General features: G+C 59.0%; 1 protein-coding gene across 1 annotated transcript; it reads left to right on the top strand.

Annotated features, from left to right (window-relative positions):
• Positions 1-30: 30 nt before the first annotated feature.
• Positions 31-18,576, top strand: TMC6 (transmembrane channel like 6). The gene is made up of 21 exons (XM_074972247.1): positions 31-472; positions 1,088-1,268; positions 2,127-2,251; positions 2,967-3,098; positions 3,991-4,149; positions 4,461-4,566; positions 4,806-4,902; positions 6,162-6,416; positions 6,938-7,122; positions 7,430-7,574; positions 8,515-8,670; positions 8,879-9,054; positions 9,510-9,594; positions 11,678-11,775; positions 11,960-12,055; positions 13,168-13,243; positions 13,581-13,714; positions 14,277-14,453; positions 15,189-15,267; positions 16,139-16,217; positions 17,012-18,576. Exons 2-20 carry the CDS (start codon positions 1,213-1,215, stop codon positions 16,208-16,210), a joined length of 2,409 nt encoding a protein of 802 aa, XP_074828348.1. The 5' UTR covers positions 31-472; positions 1,088-1,212; the 3' UTR covers positions 16,211-16,217; positions 17,012-18,576.
• The last annotated feature ends 1,043 nt before the right edge of the window (positions 18,577-19,619 follow it).

Below are 19,619 nucleotides of genomic sequence, written 5' to 3'. Positions count from 1 at the left end.
TGTGGTGTCTGAGGCCTGACCCTAGGTGCTGCAGGGCTCCCGGCCAGTGCCCAGCATTGACCATCTGGTCTCTCGGCTGGCCGGCCGGAGGGTGGATCACTGCCTGGGAGCTGCTCGCACTGCATGACATACGGTGCCTGGGGCTTTGCACAGAGCAAGTGGTCGGCTGGGAACAGACGGAGCCCCTAGCTGGAACCCTGTATCTGGGGGCACTTTGCCTGGGTAGGGCTGGAGGAGGAGTCCCTGCCAGGGCAGAGGGAGCCAGGGGGTTAGTGTCTCTCTGGGCAAGTTGTGGCAGTGCCGAGGAAAGGAGGTCGAGGTTGCCGTAGTGCAGAGGATGTGGGAGAGATCTCTCCTCATCACTGTTTTCTGTGCAGTTTCTTTTTACGAGTCGGTGCGTTTCCGCTTCCTTGGCCGTAAGCTGCAGCGAAAGGTCAGGGCCCTTGTGTGAAAAAGGAAGCAAGTGCCCTAGGTGAGTGATTTTCAGACTCTTTTTCTAGGAACCCAGTTGAAGAAAATCGTTGATGCCCACGACCCAACTGAGCTGGGGATGAGGAGTTTGGGGAGTTGGAGGGGCTCAGGGCTGGGGCAGAGGGTTGGGATGCAGGAGCGGCTCAGGGCTCTGGGCTGGGGGTGCAGGCTCTGGGGTGCAGGAAGGAGTTCTGGGTTTGGGGGGGCTCAGGGCTGGGGCAGGGGATTGGGGCACGGGGTTAGGGCACGTTAGAAGCACCTAGTCTCCACCCCCCCGGGAATAGCCCCTCGGGCACGATCTGCTGGCCTTGGGCCCGCAGCCCCGAGCCTGCTGCTGCATCTGCACGATCTGCACAACAGGGCTGGTGTGTGACTGAATCGCAGCTGTTGTCCCCTCCTCTCTTCCTTCCTCTTCCCCGTGTTTTGTGCTGTGCTGCCTGACTCAGCACAGCCCCTGTGTTTCCGTGGGACTCGCCTGGGAGGTGGCAGAGCCCAGCACACCCTTCTCCAGCAGCCAGCCCCCGCTCACTGGGCTGAATTAGCTGGGGAATCGCCCAGCCAGCACCCTCGTCTGTACTCTGCCCATGGCTCACTAGCCCTGGGGGGCCTGTTTTAGAAATGACGAGTGGGAGATGAAGAGAAGAGGGCGCTGCTGAGAGAGAGAGTTGTTTGGAGAACTCCAGGCCCCGGTGTTGTCTGGATCCGGCCCCGAGCTGCTGGAATTGGACTTGAGACCCCGAGATGACCCAGCCATTCTCTTTCACCCTTTGCGTTCCGGAGAGTAGGGACGGTGCCAGGTGAGTTGCATGGCCATTTGCCTCCTTGCTGCCTGGGAGGGGAGCACTCCATCTGTCCAGACCAGACCTGCACCTCCGACGTGCCCACCACCGAGGTGTCTAGGGTCCATTTATGTAACTCAGAGCAGCAACCCTGCTGCCCCACTTGACTGCCTGCCAGGGGCATGGTCCCTGGACTCTGCCCACTCCACTGGGGAACCTATCCAGACACAGCCATTGCATCCTGTCCTTAACACGGCAGCACTCGGGCTTCTCCCAGTCTGCGGTGGGAGGGAGCCTCTCAGCCCGAGCCATCCACCCTGGCCCTGGAGAGGCTCCCACTGGCCCTGCCAAGAGGGTGTCCTGGTGGAGCAAGGCTGCCACAGCAACAGCCTCCATTGTGGGGGCACTTGTCTGCCCTCCCCATGTGGGGATGGGGGCCGTGCAGCTCAGAACTTGCCGCCCTGGGGATACCGAGGGGAAACGGGAAGATTTTGCAGCGCATCCCTGTGCAGACAGAATTGTCCTGGGGTGGCAATGAGGGTGATCCCGCTCGGGAGTTGCTCTGGGGCAGTGGCCCCATGGGCTCTGTGACCCTGCGTGGTAGCAACTCCACAGGCCTTGGAACTCAGTCAGATCCCAAGGCCATGGCCCTTGGATTCTTCTGGGGTGCAGCCAGGGGCTGCTGTGTCCCAGCACCACCCCCGCTGAGTTGACAAGAGGATGCTGCTAGAATCTGGCATCTTTGCAAACCTGTGACCTGGCCACCTCCCGTCTTGAGCCCAAGGGCCACGGGTTACAGTCATCCTATTGGGATCCAGGAAGTGGGCGCGGTTACCTGCCGCTCAGCCTGTATCTTGGCTTCCGTGTTTCCCACAGCCCAGATCTGAGCCTGGGCGATGAGGGTGCTATGCACAGTTCCTTCCAGCAGCTCCTCCAGGAGCAGAGCATGCAGGAGCAGGAGCTGGAGCTGGAGCTGCAGGAGCTGACCATCGGGGGCAGAGGTAAAGCAGTGTCCTGCAGCACGGGTGTATCTGGGGGCGCTTTGCAGCCCAAGAAGCTGTGTGTGCTGGGGGGGCACAGGTTATAGCTCAGATACAAAGCCTAGTTTGTGCTCCTGAGACTCTTCCTGGCATTTACTAGTACAACGTTCCATCGTCCAAGCGCTCGCCAAGGTGTCACCCCCTCCCCTCACCCCCTCCCACACCCCAACCACCTGCCCCAGCGCAGTGAAAGTGAGTGAGGGTGGGGGAGACTGAACCATCTAGGGAGGGGGAATGTAGTGAGTGGGGGGCAGGGCTGTGGGGCAGGGTGGGGGGCCTCAGGGAAGGGGTGAGGCTAGGGTGTTCAGTTTTGTGCTATTAGAAAGTTGGCAACCCTGTCGCCAAGCCGTCAGGAGGGGCCCAGGGAGCTCGGGCAAGCTTGCTGACAAGGGAGGCTCTGAGCCCTCGGGCCGGGTGCTGGAACAGACAGACCCTGTGGGGGTTAGCAGGGAGCACTCTGTTCCTGGGGTGCCTCTGGCCAGTGCCACGGCAGGGGCCAGCAGCTTGTCTCGGGGCCAGGCGTCTGCTCTGAACAGGTGCATGCCTGAGCGAGGCATACGGGGAGCCCAGGCACGGAGCTGCATGCCTGGCTGGGGATTGTCCCCAGGAGCCCGCGGGGAATTCCCTCTCTGATCCCGACAGGCAGAGCTCAGTGCATTTCCTTGCCTTCTCCCAGAAAACCTGGCCCATGGGGCTGCTGCAGCCAGCCGCACTGAGGTCTGGGAGGAGCCAAAGCCGAGGGGAGAGCACCCGGATTTCTCTTCAGCCACGCTACAGATCCTTGCCCGCATGCCCAGCCGCACCATCGGTGAGCATGAGCCCCGGGAAGCCAACCACGCAGCCCCAGCCCGGCTCTGGTCCTGCTGCCCGCCCCCAGCCTGGCCTGATCTCCGTACAGAGTGGGCTGAGGAGACTGGAGCCAAGAGTCCTGGGCCCGCTCATGGCTGCATGGCCCAGGCGCCGGCTAGTCGCACCTCCCGACCCAGCTGGACCAGCCCTGGGTGTCACGGAGTGTGGGGGAGTCCAGGCCCTGCACCCCTCTTCCTGGGATTCACTGAGACTCTCAGCCAGCCAGTAAAACAGAAGGTTTATTGGACAACAGGAACACAGTCCAAAACAGAGCTTGTGGGTACAACCAGGACCCCTCAGTCAAGCCCTTCTGGGGGAGCAGGGAGCTTAGACCCCAGCCCTGGGGTTCCCTGCGTTCCTCCACCCAGCCCCAAACTGAAACTAAACCCCCCCAGCAGACTCTCTCCTGCAGCCTCTGTTCACATTCCTGGGCAGAGGTGTCACCTCCCCCTCCCCCTCCTGGCTCAGGTGACAGGCTCTCAGGTCTCCCCTCCCCAGGGCACATTCCCAGGTCAGCACTCCCCCCTCCCTGCTGCCTCCCATCCTCACACCGGGGCAGACCAGTGGTTCTCCAAGAGCCAAACCTGCCCTCACCTGCCCGCCCCAAGCTGTGCCCCACACCCGCCTGCCCCAATACCATTCCACCCCAACCGCCTGCCCCAAACCGTGCCCCCCACCCTGCCCCCACCAATACTACCCAGCCCCACCTCAACACCACCCTGCCCTGACCCCAATATCATCCCCCCATCACCTGCCTGTCCGCCCCGGGCTGCAGCCCCCGACCTCCACCACCACCCTGCGCCAGGGAGCGCGCCTTCGCTCACACCCAGCGCGCTGGCTGTGTGTTCCAGGGCACAGCCGCGGGGCCATTCTCTCGCAGTGCTACGACCGCACAATCAAGCTTCGCCGCCGGAGTAGCCGGCCGCTGCTGCACCAAGTGTCCCGCTCTGCACGGCCCAGCCTGCGGCAGTGCGACCTGGAGCTGGACGCCGGCCACGCAGAGCAGGAAGGTGAGTGGCTGCTGCTGGAGCTGGCGCTGGGAGTGCCATGCACTGCTCAGGCCGCAGGGCCAGGCATCCCCGTGCCCCCCTGGGGATTGGGGGGGCCACGTGTCCAGCGCCCCCCCCCGGGATGGCAGCGATGCTGAGCTGGGGCGATGGCCTGGAACGGAGTTCCTGCCCCATCTCATTCCCTGCTCCCCCCCACACCTTGGCTGAGAATGGGCCGGTCCCTGCAGCCCCTGGACATGGAGGCTCCCCATCTTCTGCCAAGGGTGCCCCACTTTGCCCTGCGTGACCCTTGCTGCGATTCTCCTCCCCAGACACACACAGCCTGCTGGTGAAGGAGCTGCAGACCCTCTCGAGCAGCCAGAGGAACCACATGCTGCAGGCGATGCCCGTGAGCCTGGCAGAGAAACGCAGCCTCAGGTCCGTCCCCACCAGGGACAGGGGAAGCAGCCGGTGCCAGCTCTGCCCCCGCACCTAAGCGGAGTCTCTCTGGCCTGAGGAACCTGGGTGGGGCGGGGGCTCAGAGAGCGTGGGGGTGAATAGAGGAGGCCGGTGTCCCCTGTGGGCGGCGTGGGGTCTCCCAAGAGCAGAACTGTCCCCTCCCGCGGATTCTCCCTTGTAGTGTCTGAGCTGTGGTGTGACGGGACTGTGTGTTGCAGACAGGAGTTGGGTGGACACAGAAGCACCCTGAGGAAACCCGACAGGACCAGGAGGCCTTTGTCCTGCTGCGGCCAACTCAAACACAACTTCATCACAGTAAGTCCTGCCCCCACCCACTGCAGGTGCCAGGCTGGGCCCTTGGCAGCACCGGCTGCTGGGCCAGGAGGGGCGGATCTGATTTTTGTCTGGAGAAACCTCGCAGAGTCAAAGGCCCCGTGCTGCAGGACAGGAGCCCCTGATCTCCTCTCCCTCTCCGCACTCCCCCACCCCAGGCTGTGGCCCCTGGCAGAGTCCTGCATTTCGCGCCAGGCCCTGCTGCACTCCTGTCTCTCTCTGGGAATCAAGATAGTGGCTGTTTTTTTCCCCAGTTGTTTATGAAGCAGCTCAGATAAATTCAGAGCTGGGTGGAGCCCCCCAGGGAGGGGGCCCTGGGGACTCTCCAGCGTCTGTGGGAACAGGTCCCTTGTCTGGTCATAGAATCATAGAAGACCAGGGATGGAAGGGACCTCAGGAGGTCATCTAGTCCAAGCCCCTGCTCAAAGCAGGACCAATCCCCAATTTTTTCCCCGATCCCTAAATGGCCCCCTCAAGGACTGAGCTCACAACCCTGGGTTTAGCAGGCCAATGCTCAAACTGAGCTATCCCTCCCCCCGGGTCTCCCTGTGTGTCCTGGGAAGCTGAAGGCTTGGGATTTCTGCTGGGAAGGGAGCACATTTCTGGGGGCAGGGGAAGGTCTAGCCCAGCACTCACTGGCCAGGGTGATTCTGTTAGTGCCACTGGGGGTTCTCTCCCTGTTATGCTGAGTGCTCACTGCCTGGAGCTGTCGCTGGCATTGGGCAAGGATCTGCCCGGGCTGAGCCCTGGCGCTCGTGGTGAATGGGGGGGGGGGCTGGTTCTGGTAGGTGCACAGAGCCCCCGAGCTGTTGACAGCCCTTCCACCGGTGACTCCAGCAGTGCAGACCGAACAGCGCTAGATGCGCACGGGACACCTGAGACGTGATGCTTAAAGGACACAAACCTCTCCCAGTCACAGCTGCCATTGTGCTCAGCTCCCAGGGGCATGGTACATCTCTGTCCATCCCGTCTGCGCCCCTGGGCCACTCAGCAAAGCCCTCGCTGGAGTAGCCGAGCGGAAGGAAGGCGATGGGGCCGGGAGCAGCAGAGGGAGAGCATGGCAGGCTAGAGTCCAGGAGCAGCTCTGCTGCGCTAAGCAGAGTTGGGCCTTGCGAGACGGTGGCAGCACGCGCGCTGCAGGGATTCCCACAGCTGAGAGGGGAGGTTGGAGGGGCTGCAGGGGTGGCTCAGACGGGTTGGCCCTGGCCCCCTTTTCTGACCCGAGTTCTGTTCCCCTCCAGGGGTTCCGGAGTCTCTGGGATGGGTTCCTCTCCCTCCTCCACTCCCTCCAGCCCTGGCATCATTCCCTGAAGCAGATCGGCGGCCGCTTCGGCTCCAGTGTCTTGTCCTACTTCCTCTTCCTCAAGACGCTTCTCACTTTCAATGCCTTCTTGTTCCTGACCCTCTTGATCTTCGTGGTAGCCACGCAGGCCAGGTACCCCCCGGCCGCTGAGAACAGCAGGCTCTTCACAGGGCTTGAGCTCCTCACGGGGGCGGTGAGTACTGCGCTGGAGGGCGAGACCTCGGAGACCCACCTCCCTCTGTCTGCGTTCCCCAGCCCCGGGGCAGCACCCACATGCCCTGCCACCCCTCAGTGCTCAGGCACAGACAGGATCTGCATCCCCTGCTCAGCAGCAGCTGTGCTTCCAGCCCAGAGCGAGGTGCTTCAGAGAAAGGTGCCCCCCGCCCTGCAATAGGGCATGGGGCCCGCCGTACAGCAGCTGCACCCTGCATCAGATTTCTTTAGCCCGGACGGGGACTGGATCCCAGGGACGGGCTGGGGGGAGGGGGGAGCATCACCGCCACTGCTGAACAGCACCCGTCGTGGTGCCTGGAGGTGGCTGGAAGGGACCTCGAGAGGCAGGACCAAGAAACCCGAGACCCACCTGGGTGTGTCCAGCCTGTTCCTAAAACCCTCCAGTGACGGGGATCCACGTCTCCCATGGGAGCCCAGGCAGAGTCCCCCTGCTCTGCAGCTGGGGAGGCAGTGGGGCCCATTCCTGTCCTCTCCCTGCAGGGCTACTTCACTCAGACTCTGATGTACCACGGCTACTACAGTAACTTCACCCTGAACGACCCCTGCACCCCCCGCAGTGGGAGGTGCCAGCCTGGCACAGGCCGTCTCCCGTACAACATGCCGCTGGCCTATGTGTTCACCATTGGCGTCTCCTTCTTCAGCACGTGCATCCTGCTGGTGTACAGGTAAGGCGCCCTCCCTGCTCACTGGCTGTGCCTTGCATTATTCACCCGGCCGCCCTCATCTGAGCACTTACCCCCCACCGCCCTGACCTCTGGGCCCACCCTGTCTGGGCTATTGTATGACCCCAGCCCCATGCTCTCCATGGCACCCACTGATGGCTCAGAAATGCCCCCCTTTCCTTTCCTTTCCTTTCCTTTCCTTTCCTTTCCTTTCCTTTCCTTTCCTTTCCTTTCCTTTCCTTTCCTTTCCTTTCCTTTCCTTTCCTTTCCTTTCTCTGCAATCTCCGTTCCCTGGCTGCTCCTCTTTCAGCATGTCCCGATCCTTTGGCGAGAGTTACCGCGTGGGCAGCACGTCGGGGCACTTTGCCATGAAAGTGTTCTGTGCCTGGGACTACAAGGTGATCCAGAGACGCTCCGTCAGGCTGCAGAACGAAAACATCCGGACCCAGCTGAAGGTGAGTGCTGCTCGGAGTAGTTCCACCCGGCTCCAGGCTCATTGAGACGGCCTCGGTTGGCCACAGGGTTCAGGCAATGGCCTGAGACTTGGCAGATGTGGGTTCGACTCCTGGCTCTGCCACATTCTCCCTGTGGGACCTTGGGCAAGACCCTTAAACTCTGTGCCTCAGTCCCCATCTGTTCAAGCCAGCGGGAAACACTGCCTGCTCTGGCTTGTCTAGGGAGCTGGGAAGCATTCGAGTTAGAACTCTTTTTCCTTGTGTACAGGTAGCACCTAGCCCCAGGGACCCCTGGGCTCAGTGGGACCTGTGGGCACTACCCCAATTATAACAATATCACTGACCATATTATAGATTCAGTTCCTCTATTAGGGACCAAACTGTGCAGACTTTCACCCACAGCTCTGCCGGTGCCCTGTAGCCCAGACTCACAGCTGCCCCTGCCCCTCCTCCCACAGCTGTGTCGGTGCCCTTCACTATTGCTCTGCCCCGCTGTGTTACTCCTGGGCTGCCCCTGAGCCAGGAATGACCACCATGGTGGCTTTGTGACTGGGCAAGCTGGGGATTAAATTGAAGCCACAAAATTCACTTTCACATGTGACCTAAAGCAGGATTTGAGCCTGAATCCCCACAGCTGAAAGATGGGTGTGTTACACCAGGTCCTGGCCCATTCCCCAAGGATCGACCCCTGCCCTCGTGTTGGAAACTCCCCTCTTCCGCCCCTTGGGACAACAGCTCTCTTGGTGCATCCAAAGGCCCTGGGTCCTTCCCCTCTGCAGCACAATTTGGCTGCTCCCGCGTCCATTCCACCACTCCCTCCTTCCTGGGGAGGCGTTCGCCGCTCCTGACCTGCAGCCCGTTCCCAGCGAACGCTGTGCCCGCCTGTCAGCCCCAGCACCGTCGGTACAATCAGGACAGTCCATTGCGTGGTGTTTTGCAGGAGCTGCTAGGAGAGTGGCAGTCCAAGTCCCGCCCACTGAGCCTGTGCAGGAGGCTCGGCAGGATGGTCGTTCTCAGTCTGGCCTGGGCACTGTCCCTGGGCACCGTCCTAGGCTGTGTCATCGCAGTGTATTACTTCTCCGAACACCTGCTCAAGGTGAGTGCGGGCCCTGCGCTGGGCCCTCCTCTCATAAGGGGCTGTCATCCCTGGCTGGAGGGGCATCCCGGAGCTGGCGGGGCGGGGGCCGGGCTCTGCAGAGACACGGGCAGTCGCACTGCTCCCGAGAGGCCAGGGATGCTCTGGTGTGGCCAGAGTCCTGTGGGTGGTCTGCAGGCCAGTAATCCCCTTGGTGCCGGCTTTCCAGGTGCACCGGGACAGCCGAGACAGGGGGAGCAGCGAGGCCCGGCAGGAAGCCTTCCTGCTGGTGCTGCCTATGGTGGTGTCCCTGATGAACCTGGTGATGCCCTACCTGTATAACCTGCTGGCAGCCTGGGAGAAGCAGGAGTCTCCAGCGCTGGAGGTGTATGTGGCCATCTGCAGGTAGGGCGGTGGGGGTGGGGCGTACCCCCCTCCGTCTCGGGGTTTCTTTTGCTCTTGGTTGCTGTGTTACAGCTAGAAATCCAGCACTGGGAGCCTGGGACTCCCTGAAGGACCTGGGCTTGAGTACCCCTCTCAGTGAGCCACAGGCCTTCCGTCCTCCTCCTCCTCCTTAGCACCAGGGGGGCACCTTGTGCTCCGGGGTGGGCCCGGGCTGCTCTTAGGCCTGGCCAGGGACTGCCCCAGGGGGACAATGGAGATGCATGCAGCTGGTGCCTTCCACTGCCAGGCCCTCTGCACTGAGATCTCGGAGCAGCTGAACGGAGCAGGCGAGCTCACCTGCTTTTCCCACCAGAGCTCTCTGTCCATCCCTGCCCCGCTCCTCTTGCTGGCATGGGATCGCTCTCTCTCACTCGCTCTCTGATACCTCCCTCTCTCCCTTTCTCTTTCGTCCTGAGGAATTTGATTCTGAAGATGGTCGTCCTGGGCCTGCTGTGTTACCACTGGCTGAGTCGGAAGAGGGGATACCACTTGGAGGACAAGGTCAGTCTGCATTGGTTGCAACCTCTGCTTGTTGAGAGCTGGGCCCTTGCAGCTCTTGGCCCCTGCACCCAGCCCACACTCTAGCCCACAGCTGCATGGGCTGTGCAGAAATGAGGATTAAATGGATTTTGTGCATGCTGAGGGAACAAGAGCTACTCGGAGCTACTGAATGGCCCAACTGCACCCTTCAGAGAGAGGAGCACTCATTTAAGCTCTCCCATTGGCCCAGGGATATTGGGACAATCTGCCACCCCTGCTGTGCTGGGTTCAGATTATCAGAGCAGATCCCAAGCTAAATATGAGTCAACAGTGTAACACTGTGCAAAAAAAGCAAACATCCTTCTGGGATGTATTAGCAGGAGTGTTGTAAGCAGGACATGAAGTAATTCTTCTGCTTTACTCCGCGCTGATTAGGCCCCAACTGGAGTATTGTGTCCAGTTCTGGGCGCCACATTTCAGGAAAGATGTGGACAAATTGGAGAAAATGCAGACAAGAGCAACAAAAATGATTAAAGGTCAAGAAAACATGACCTATGAAGGGAAATGGAAAAACCTGGGTTTGTTTAGTCTGGAGAAGAGAAGACGGAGCGGGACATGATAACTATTTTCAAGTACATAAAAGATTGTTAAAGGGAGAAAAATTGTTCTCTTTAACCTCTGAGGACAGGGCAAGAAGCAATGGGCTTAAATTGCAGCAAGGGAGGTTTAGGTTGGACATTAGGAAAAACTTCCCAACTGTCAGGATGGTTAAGCACTGGAATAAATTGCAGAGGGAGGTTGTGGAATCTCCATCCTTGGGGATTTTTAAGAGCAGGTTAGACAAACACCTGTCAGGGATGGTCTAGGTCAGTGGTCACCAGCCAGTCAATCTTGATCGACTGATTGATCGTGGGGACTCTCCCAGTCAATCCCAATCTCTGGTGGTGTAGCAGGGCTGCCGCTAAAGCAAGCTCCCTATGTGCCCTGGCCCCATGCTGCTCCCAGAAGCGGCCGCGTGCCCCAGGAGGGAGGGGGGCAGGGGTCTCTGAGCGCTACTCCTGTCTGCAAGCACCACCCCCGCAGCTCCCATTGGCCAGGAACGAGGAACTGTGGCTAATGGGAACTTTGGGGTCGGTGCCTGCAGAGAGGGGCAGCGTGCAGAGCCAAGTGCCCCCCCCCAAGGGCCACAGTGGCGTGTTGGCCCCTTCCAGGAGCTGCATGGGGCCAGGGCAGGCAGGAACCTGCCTTAGCCTCGCTCGCTGCTCACCAAGGTAAGTGCCACCCGGTGGGAGGCCACACCCCAATCCCCAGCCCTGAGCCCCCTCCCAGAGTCAGCACCCCATACCCCCTCCTGCACCCTACACCCTCTCCTGCACCCCAACACTCTGCCCCAGCCCAGATTCCCCTCCTGCATCCAAACTCTCTCCCAGAGCTTGCACCCCTCACCCCAACCCCCTGCCCCAGGCTCAGCCCAGAGCCCCCTCACATACTGTGAACCTCTCGGCCCTAGCCCAGAGCCCACACCCCGTCCCGAACCCCAACCCCCTGCCCCAGCCCGGTGAAAGTGAGTGAGGGTGGGAGAGAGTGAACAACGGAGAGAGGGGGGAGATGGAGTAAGCAGGACGGGGCCCCGGGGAAGGGGTGGAGTAGATCCTGGGTTGCTTTTATATTGGGCGTAAAAAGGTTGGAGACCACTGGTCTAGATAATACTTAGGCCTGCCACGAGCGCAGAGGACTGGACTAGAGACCTCTCGAGGTCCCTTCCAGTCCTGCGATTCTGTGATTGTTGCTGGCCCTTGCAATGGGCAGGGATGGCACAATGCAGCATAGCAAAGGTCCCGAGTTCCCCTTTCGAAGAGGCAGAGTGTCGTGATCTGAATGCTCAGTGGCTAGGTTTGGCTAGCGAGTGAGAATGTTGCCAGCCCACCAGTTGCCATGGGAAGAGTGCCTTAGCGGGCAGGGCACCACGAGTGAGTGCCCCACTGTTGAGGGAGCTGCAGGGCAGGTGTTCGCAGATCTTGCTTGGGGGCCACAGGAGAGCTGGTGGGAGGAGGGAGCCATCTCTACCCTTTCCCTGATACCACCCGTGCCTGTGTTTTCCCAGTGCTGGGAGACGTCTGTGGGGCAGGAGCTGTACCGCTTTGTGGTGATGGATTTCGTGTTCACGCTCCTGGACACTTTCCTTGGGGAGCTGCTCTGGAGGTAATGCTCGTGCGGTGCCCATCCCTGGTGCTGGGGCCTCCCCGGCTCCGCCGTGCAGAGGCAGCTCTGGCTTGCTGGGACATTGGCACATCTTGCTTGCAAGGTTGATCTCTGTTGGAGTGAAAGTTTAGGGGCTGAGTGTCCTGCGGCCTCAGACCCTTGAGAGTCTCTCTCTGTCTTCCAGGCTCATCTTGGAGAAGAAGCTGATGAGGAAGCAGAGGCCAGAGTTTGACATTGCCCGGAACGTGCTGGAGCTGATCTATGGGCAGACCCTGACCTGGTGAGGCATCTCCTGCTGCCAGTGGTTCAACAGCTTCCCCCCACCCCTCTGTTACCCGTGTAGCTAGAGCTTCTTCCCAGAGCCAGGAGAGGCAGATCAGCTTCACACGCCGATAGGCTGCTGCCAGATTACACGGGTGCTTCTGACTGCCTCACGCAGGAGCTCAGACACAGAGCAGCGAGCACCTTTAAACCCCCCTGCACACGCAGCTCCCCCGGGAGCGAGAACGCCCCAGGCGGGAACACCTGACATGCTGCGGGCGGGATAAGAACCTGTGCAGAACAGAACATGCGTGGAAGGAGGGCAAATGCTCTGGGGGCCAGGTGTAAGGTCAGGATTACGATTCCCTCGCAACCTGCAGCAGGAGTCGTGTCAATGGCAGAACAAGGCCTCGTGTAGTAACTAACCATTGGCCTTATTTGTGATTCGTTCAGTGCTTGTCGCTTCCACCCCCACTCAGGCCATCCCGGTTTCTGCCCTTTGTTTCTCTTCTCTCCAAGTCGCTTCTGTTCCTCCAGCCAGACTCCTAGTCGAGTTCCCCCATCTGAGCCACACAGGCACCATGCACCGGTCGCACTCCACTCGCATGTAGCAGGTTTTCTCTGCAGACTCCAGGGCTAGAAACTCACTGTGTGAAAAAGGAAACTGGAAAGGTCGTGCCGTGTGGGTACGGCGTGGGGGTCGTGTTGTCAGGCAGGCCGGATCGGGCCCCTGGGCCGCACCCTCTGGGTACGGCGTGGGGGTCCCCTTGTCGGGCGGGCCGGATCGGGCCCCCGGGCCGAGCCGTGGGGGTCCCCTTGTCGGGCGGGCCGGATCGGGCCCCCGGGCCGAGCCGTGGGGGTCCCCTTGTCGGGCGGGCCGGATCGGGCCCCCGGGCCGAGCCGTGGGCTTCCACTGCCATTGGATGACAGCGCATCTCCCGCCCCACTGAGCTCCCGAAGGTTCCCCTGCTGCCGCCCATGCTCTGGCTCCATTGTCCGCTTTGGAAGCCCCCAGCTGGAGGAGAACAAGGCAATGACCATGCTGCCCCATGGCTGGGGGCACTGGCTCCTGGGGGGCGGGGGAGGGCAGGGCTCTCACAAATTTACTGTATCTTTCCTTCTTCCTTTCAGGCTGGGGGTTCTCTTTTGCCCCCTCCTCCCAGCCGTCCAGATCCTCAAGCTGGTGCTCCTGTTCTACATCAAGAAGGTAACGGTCGTCCCCACCCACCGGCCTTCGGCTCCCAGCTGCTGTTCGGCCTCAGCCAGTGCTGCAGCTGCAGTCACGCTGTCCAGAGCCGGGGGTCTAGAGGCTGGCCTGGGGGAAAGGTCCCTGTCCAGTTCTATAGTCAGCTCTGTCCAGAAACAGAGGAGAGCTGCCTGGGAAGGGAGGGGTCAGACGGGCGTTTCTCGCCCTCTCCGTTTCTATTAGCAGCAGTGGCCTGGGACTCCCTGGGCCCAGAGAACATCTGTCCTGTGTGCCGGCCGATGGGGGGTTGTTACACTCGGGTCAGAAGTTAGTAGCTGGTTTAACTCTGTATCTCCAGACCAGCCTGATGAAGAACTGCCAGTCTCCCAGCAAGCCGTGGCGCGCATCTCACATGAGCACTGTCTTCATCACCCTCCTGTGCTTCCCCTCGTTCCTGGGCGCCACGATCTTCCTCTCCTACACCATCTGGGCGTGAGTGTGTGTAATGAGAACCCTCCGTGCCTACAGAGAGAATGGAGCCAACCAGCTGTGGGGTCTGACTGCTCTACCCTCCCCTTCCCCCCTCCAGCTTCCCAGTGCTTTGGTCCCAATCAGCCTTTGTGTCCCGTCTGCTTCTCGGGGCTGGGCCTGTTTCAGAGCTGCCTGTAAGTCACCGTGCGTGCTTTAGCACTGTACGAATAAAGGCAGCCAGGGGATATTTCTGCAGAGAGGATTCGCCTGCCTCCGACTCAGCCCTGCGGTTTCTAAACACCTGTGCACTGCTGGGGGGGGGGGGGGGGGGCAGGGAGGCGGGGGTGCCTTGGATCAAATCCCTGCTAGAGGAAGTCTTTCCCGGTGCATGGCTGCAGTTGGAGCCCATTCTAGGTGGCATGGAAATCGGGTCTGTGTTGTTTCTTGAGGTAACATCTAGATTCCACACCAAAGGCAAAAAGCCCGGGTCAGGCAGTGGTTCTGGTAGCAAGTGAATTGCAGCCGGAAGTCGTCCTCTACCACAGGTGTCCATTTGACTTTCATCTGCTCTTTGTCTGCCCAGAGTGAGACCATCCAAAACATGTGGCCCGTTCCGGATGCAGGAGACCATCTACGAGTCAGGGAAGACTTGGGTTCAAGAGCTGGAGAAATCCAGCCCAAACATCGCCTGGTTCACCTGGATCCACAAACACCTGGTGGGAAATACCTTCTTCCTGTTCTTTGTGTCCGGAGTCCTGCTGTGAGTACGACTGAATTCAGAATCCAAGCCTGAAAACTACAGGCAAACGCACCAGGCTGGGCTCCCCGTAGCTGAGAATAGCTGCTCAAGGCATTCAGTCCTTGTACTTTGAGCTCCCTGGTAGGCCGGGACAGTGTCACCCAGGAGCATTCCTGCCTCCGCCCAGAGAGCAGCACTGGTCCTACACTGGGTTTGGCACGGCCCTTTGAACCTAGCTGTTATTTCTCCTGACCATGGCCTCACTCTCCCGTGGGTGGAAGCCTGGAAGAAGGTGTTGGTGCCGCTGCTCCGGCAGCTAATGGAGCGGCTCCCCTGAACCAGGGGGTGGAGCTGCCTCTTCTGCACGAGGGGGTCAGATGTGTCACCCCACTGAAGTCATGAAGCACAGTCTGACACCCTCACCCCACGCATTGCATCGCCACTGGGGGAGCTGCAGGGCTGCTCGGGGAGTGCGTGTCCCACTCCTCGCTCCCTGGCCGCCTGAGGCCGTGAAACAAGTGGCTGAGCACAGAGAAATTCGTTGGGAGGAGAGGTTGGGTGTGTGAGAAAGGAGGTCTCTGACTGGCTGCTGGGGCCAGCCCAGTTGTCCCCCCCATCCCCTGTCCGTCCTCCCCCCTGTCCCCCGCTCTGGCTTGGAGAGAATGGCAGGTGATCTAGCCATGCATCTGGCATGCGTGGACCCCTCAAATGTGGGCGTCAGCCCTGAGGCCTGCAGTTCATGTCCTTCCATTGCAGAGCTGTGATCTACCTCCACATCCAGGTGGTGAAAGGCCAGCGGAGAATCATCCGCCTGCTGAAGGAACAGATTGCCAACGTGAGTTCATGGGGCCTCTGCATGCTGCTTGCTTCTTACTGCCTTATGTGCGGGACTTGGGGACCCAGGGAAAGCTGAATTGGGCCTGCCTCTGTGCCAGTACCTTAAAGAAGGCCCTACCATGGCACAGAGAAGTGCCTTTTACATGCAAAGGTTTAAGCCGAAGGTGTGAGGAGAGAGGCTGTTGGGAAGGCCAAGACTATAACTGAGTTCAAAAAAGAACTAGAGAAGTTCCCAGAGGACAGGTCCATCAATGGCTATTAGCCAGGATGGGCAGGGATGGTGTCCCTAGCCTCTGTTTGCCAGATGCTGGGAAAGTGTGACTGGGGATGGATCACTTGAGGATTCCCTGTTCTGTTCATTCCCTCTGGGGCAGCTGGCACTGGCCACTGTCGGAAGACAGGACACTGGGCTGGATGGACCATTGGTCTGACCCAGTGTGGCCGTTCTTATGAGGAGAGAAGGTTTGTGGTACTTATTGGTAATCGGCTGTGAAGCCATAAGGAAAACTGGGGACATAGATTTCAAAGGAGCCAGTGGCTCGGCATTGGTTCCTTGTACCCCACGCTTACACCTCAGGAAGGTGATGGGAGGTGCAAGGTGTAGTCGAGTGGACAGAGCACAGGTCTGGGATCTAGGAACTCCTGAGTTCTAATGGGTGCCTCAGGTTAGACACCTACACACACATTTAGGCACCCAAATGAGTGGCCGAATTTTCACGAGTGCTGAGCACCTGCAGCTCCCACTGGATTTTGGCCATAACAGCTGAGCGTTAGTTTCTCCATCTCTCCTATTACAGCGGCTTGTTTTGCCGGGGGCCATGGCCTTGTTCTGCCCCCCTTTGCTCACAGTGGTGTCTCTTCTGTTCTAGGAAGGGGAAGATAAGGTATTTCTCATTCAGAGGCTTCAGTGCATTTATGGGAAGCAAGAGACGCATCCTTGAGTGCCAGGTGAGGCTCAGCGCGTGGCTGGGGGTGGGCAGGGGACGGAGTCGGACTGAAGCTCCTGGACGTTGATGCTCCAAGGAGATGAAGGAAATGCTGGGGGGATTTATCCAATGCCTCGTCTGTAAGTGAATGAAGCCTGGGCCCAGCTGCCCTTTCCGCTGCCCCACGCAGCTGAGTTCAGTACAGCTCTGGGCAGTGCAGGTGGCAGCCAGAGCTGCAAAGCAAAGGGCGTCTGTGGTGGGCAAACAGAATCAGCAGGGAATTGCCTGAGCTAGTCAGCATTTCCTGAGCGTCTCCTCCTGCAGAGGAGCAAAATCTCTACCACAGCTGCTGTGCTGCAATGGGGACCTAGATGGGCATCGCCTCAGCTTTCTATGGCAGAGGCAAATAGGTACAATGTTCCCAGCTGACTTCGTACCGAGGCAGACCAGGCCCCAATTGTGTGGCTGCTACCGTGCCTCACACACACCATAGGGAATAGCTGCTCACTCGTCTTTCACTGGGATCAGCTTTTGACTGGGAAACCATTTCCCCCGTGCCTAGGGTGGCTGCGGGGCCATTCAATTCCAGGCCCTGCTATTCCATGGCGAGGACACCAGGGTGCCTGTTGCCCCATCCAATCCCGGGGCAAGGGAGGCGCACAGGAACCAGAGAGGCTGGATTGTGAGCGAGGGACCATTTCCCTGTGTGTCTGGGCAGCAGCCATACTGGGAGCCAGGACCCGAGGGGCCCTTGGCATTATAGGAGCACAGAGATTTGATGATGACAATGACTGAAGCACTCCCTTTGTGCTGTAGGAGTCCCTTGGAAGGAGCTGAATGCGTGACCAGGACTTTCCCTCTGGCCGCAGCCTCCCGTTGGAGAGATCGGAGCCGGAAATGGACTTTACAGGGCTGCGCTGAGAGATGCAGACATATCACTGAGAAAACCAGTCTCCTGCTGGTGCTGGCACCCAGGCCCTGCCCTACAGCTGCACTGGCGTGTTATCTTTGGGCAAAAACCTCTGCTCCTATCATGTACTGGTGCTTGTAACTCTGTCTCTCCAGGGAAGGCTGCCGAGACCTTGCCTTCCATCAGGGCACAGGGTCCAGAAACCATGCGGGCGGTCAGGCACTGCTGGAGCCGAGCACACCTGGTGCCAACGGGCTCTAAAAGTGAGGGCCCAAACCAGCCTCTCGTCTGACAGTGGGATGTTTAACGCTGCTGGGCCTTCAGCTGGTGTCTGCGAAGCCACCAGACCCCAACCTGGTTGTCCCAGCAGCTGGGTGGTTTTCAGGAAGCCCGTCCCCTGGGGACATGTTAGCTCTGTTACTATTAAAACCACGCTCCCTCTTTCTAAGCTCCGAGTTCGGAGTGTGAATGGCAGAGCCATTTATTTTGTTGTTTTCAAGTTCTTCAGGAACTGGCCCAGCTGGTTGCTGGTGAGTGTTTTCTGTCACATGGCTGTGAAAAGAGGGAGCTCCTGGGGCAGCTCATTCTAACATCCACTGATATGCAGGCGTGCAGGAGGAGTCCTCACCTCTGTCCCAGAACCTTGTCTGAACTGACCAGGGCTTCTCCTTCCCCTGCAACCCCTTGCCCAGAAAGTCTGCCCCAAGGAGCTGATGTTCCAAAATCTGCTTTCACCGTTACGAGCTGTGAAGCAGCAGCCCATCCCAACAGCTTGGTGGCCACCCATGGCACCACTCGTGGGCATCTGGCAATTGCTAACTACCTCCGGCCTTTGTTTCTCACTGGATGAGCATGGCTCCTTGGAGAGGCAGGCACGGCAGAAAAGGATGGACTCAGCAAACTCCACAGCTATTACTGAATGCTAGGACTGAGCAGTCAAGCACGGAGGTTTTGTTTCCTGGGGCCTGGCAAGAGCATGAATGCCAGCTTCAGGGCAGACTGTTAGGAACCAGGGCTTAACCCCACATTGCCTGGGAGTTTTAGACTTAGATTTCACCAGGCAGGTGTCAAGTGTGAACTCCTCAGGCACTGAAACAGCCTTAACATGGAGTCACAGATAGACGGTGTGACGAAGTGGGACTGTTCTTAATGTTTTCTCTGAATAGTGTGGGGGTGCCTCAGTTTCCCCTAGGCAGTTCTTAAGTATCTAGGGGGTGGGATAAGGGTGTATGATCGTTGCAGAGCCCTAGAGGGCAGGGGTGTGCAGGGACACAGAGAATGGCCAACACCCTGTTTCCTGGCAACTGATGGCCTGGGCCCTTCCCCCCTGCAAGGTGAGAGCTAAAGGGTTGGAGAACAAAGGAATCAGGTGACCTCCTGGCCCGGGAAAGGGACAAAGCCCAGAGGAGGAGGGGGTGGAGGGTGAATCAGTTTGGGGCTGGCTGGAGATGAGGAGTCAAGTGCAGATGGGGTTGTCTGGCTCACTGCCCCCCAAAATGGACCCAGCTGAGGGGTCCGGTTCTCTGCACCTACAAGCTCTGTGTTAGACCATGTTCCTGTCGTCTAATAAACCTTCTGTTTTACTGGCTGGCTGAGAGTCACATCTGACTGCGGAGTTGGGGGGCAGGACCCTCTGGCTTCCCCAGGACCCCGCCTGGGCGGACTCGCTGCGGGAAGCGCACGGAGGGGCAGAGGATGCTGAATGCTCCGAGGTCAGACCCAGGAAGGGGGAAGCTGTGTGAGCTTTGTGTCCTGCAGACAGTCTGCTCACCGAAAGGAGACTTCCCCAGAGTCCTGACTGGCTTCATGGGGAGCAGTTCCAGAGTATTGCCCGGGGACTCCATGACAGACTGGAGTGCCCAAGGGGACTATCTTGTCACCTAGGCAAGCTTGCCTTAGTGATAGATGGTCCCTTACACCCAAAATCAGCATAGTCAGGTTACTCCCAGCCCCAAAGGACTAGTCACTTATCCCAGATCAATTGCACTTTAAATCTTACACCAAAGACAATACTTGTAGCCAATCCTATAATAAACTATCTACAGATTTACTAACTAGGAAAAGGAAATAGATATTTACCAGGTTAAAGCAGGAAAAATGAGTTACAGTCTTAAGTTTCAAGAAGTAATAGAAGCTTCTATAATAAGTAAGTTCTGTATGTTCTTCAAGGCTAACCCAGGCCAAGCACTGCGGGTCATTTGCTTATGCTTACTAATCCTTGCCCCTCAAAGTCCAAGCAATATAAAGATACAGCTTCTCCTTGTTAGGGCTTTTTATCCCTTCCCTCCTTCTGCTTGGAGTTACAAATTCAGCGGTTGGGAGGAATTCAGTTGCACATCGCCTCTTCGTTGTGTGTGGTGGGGGGAGCAACCAACAAAGTATTTTGTCCTCTGATGTCCCACAATGGTTCATCTGGTGTTGTTGGATCTTCTTTCCTTGGGGAGGAGAGAACACCTCTTGGGGCAATTGGTATTTCATGTTTGTTAATGTTTCTCTTCGGCCTGGTGATTTACA

The sequence above is a fragment of the Natator depressus genome, chromosome 14 (assembly GCF_965152275.1).
Source record: "Natator depressus isolate rNatDep1 chromosome 14, rNatDep2.hap1, whole genome shotgun sequence".
In the NCBI taxonomy this organism is placed as follows: domain Eukaryota; kingdom Metazoa; phylum Chordata; order Testudines; family Cheloniidae; genus Natator; species Natator depressus.
This window is presented reverse-complemented; position numbering and strand designations above follow the sequence as displayed.

Coding starts and splice junctions, on each gene's coding strand:
- TMC6 (XM_074972247.1), top strand. CDS start 1,213: ATGACCCAGCCATTCTCTTTCACCCTTTGCGTTCCGGAGAGTAGGGAC. Junction 13,244..13,580: donor TCCTGTTCTACATCAAGAAG/GTAACGGTCGTC, acceptor CTGTATCTCCAG/ACCAGCCTGATGAAGAACTG. Junction 15,268..16,138: donor TGAAGGAACAGATTGCCAAC/GTGAGTTCATGG, acceptor CTTCTGTTCTAG/GAAGGGGAAGATAAGGTATT.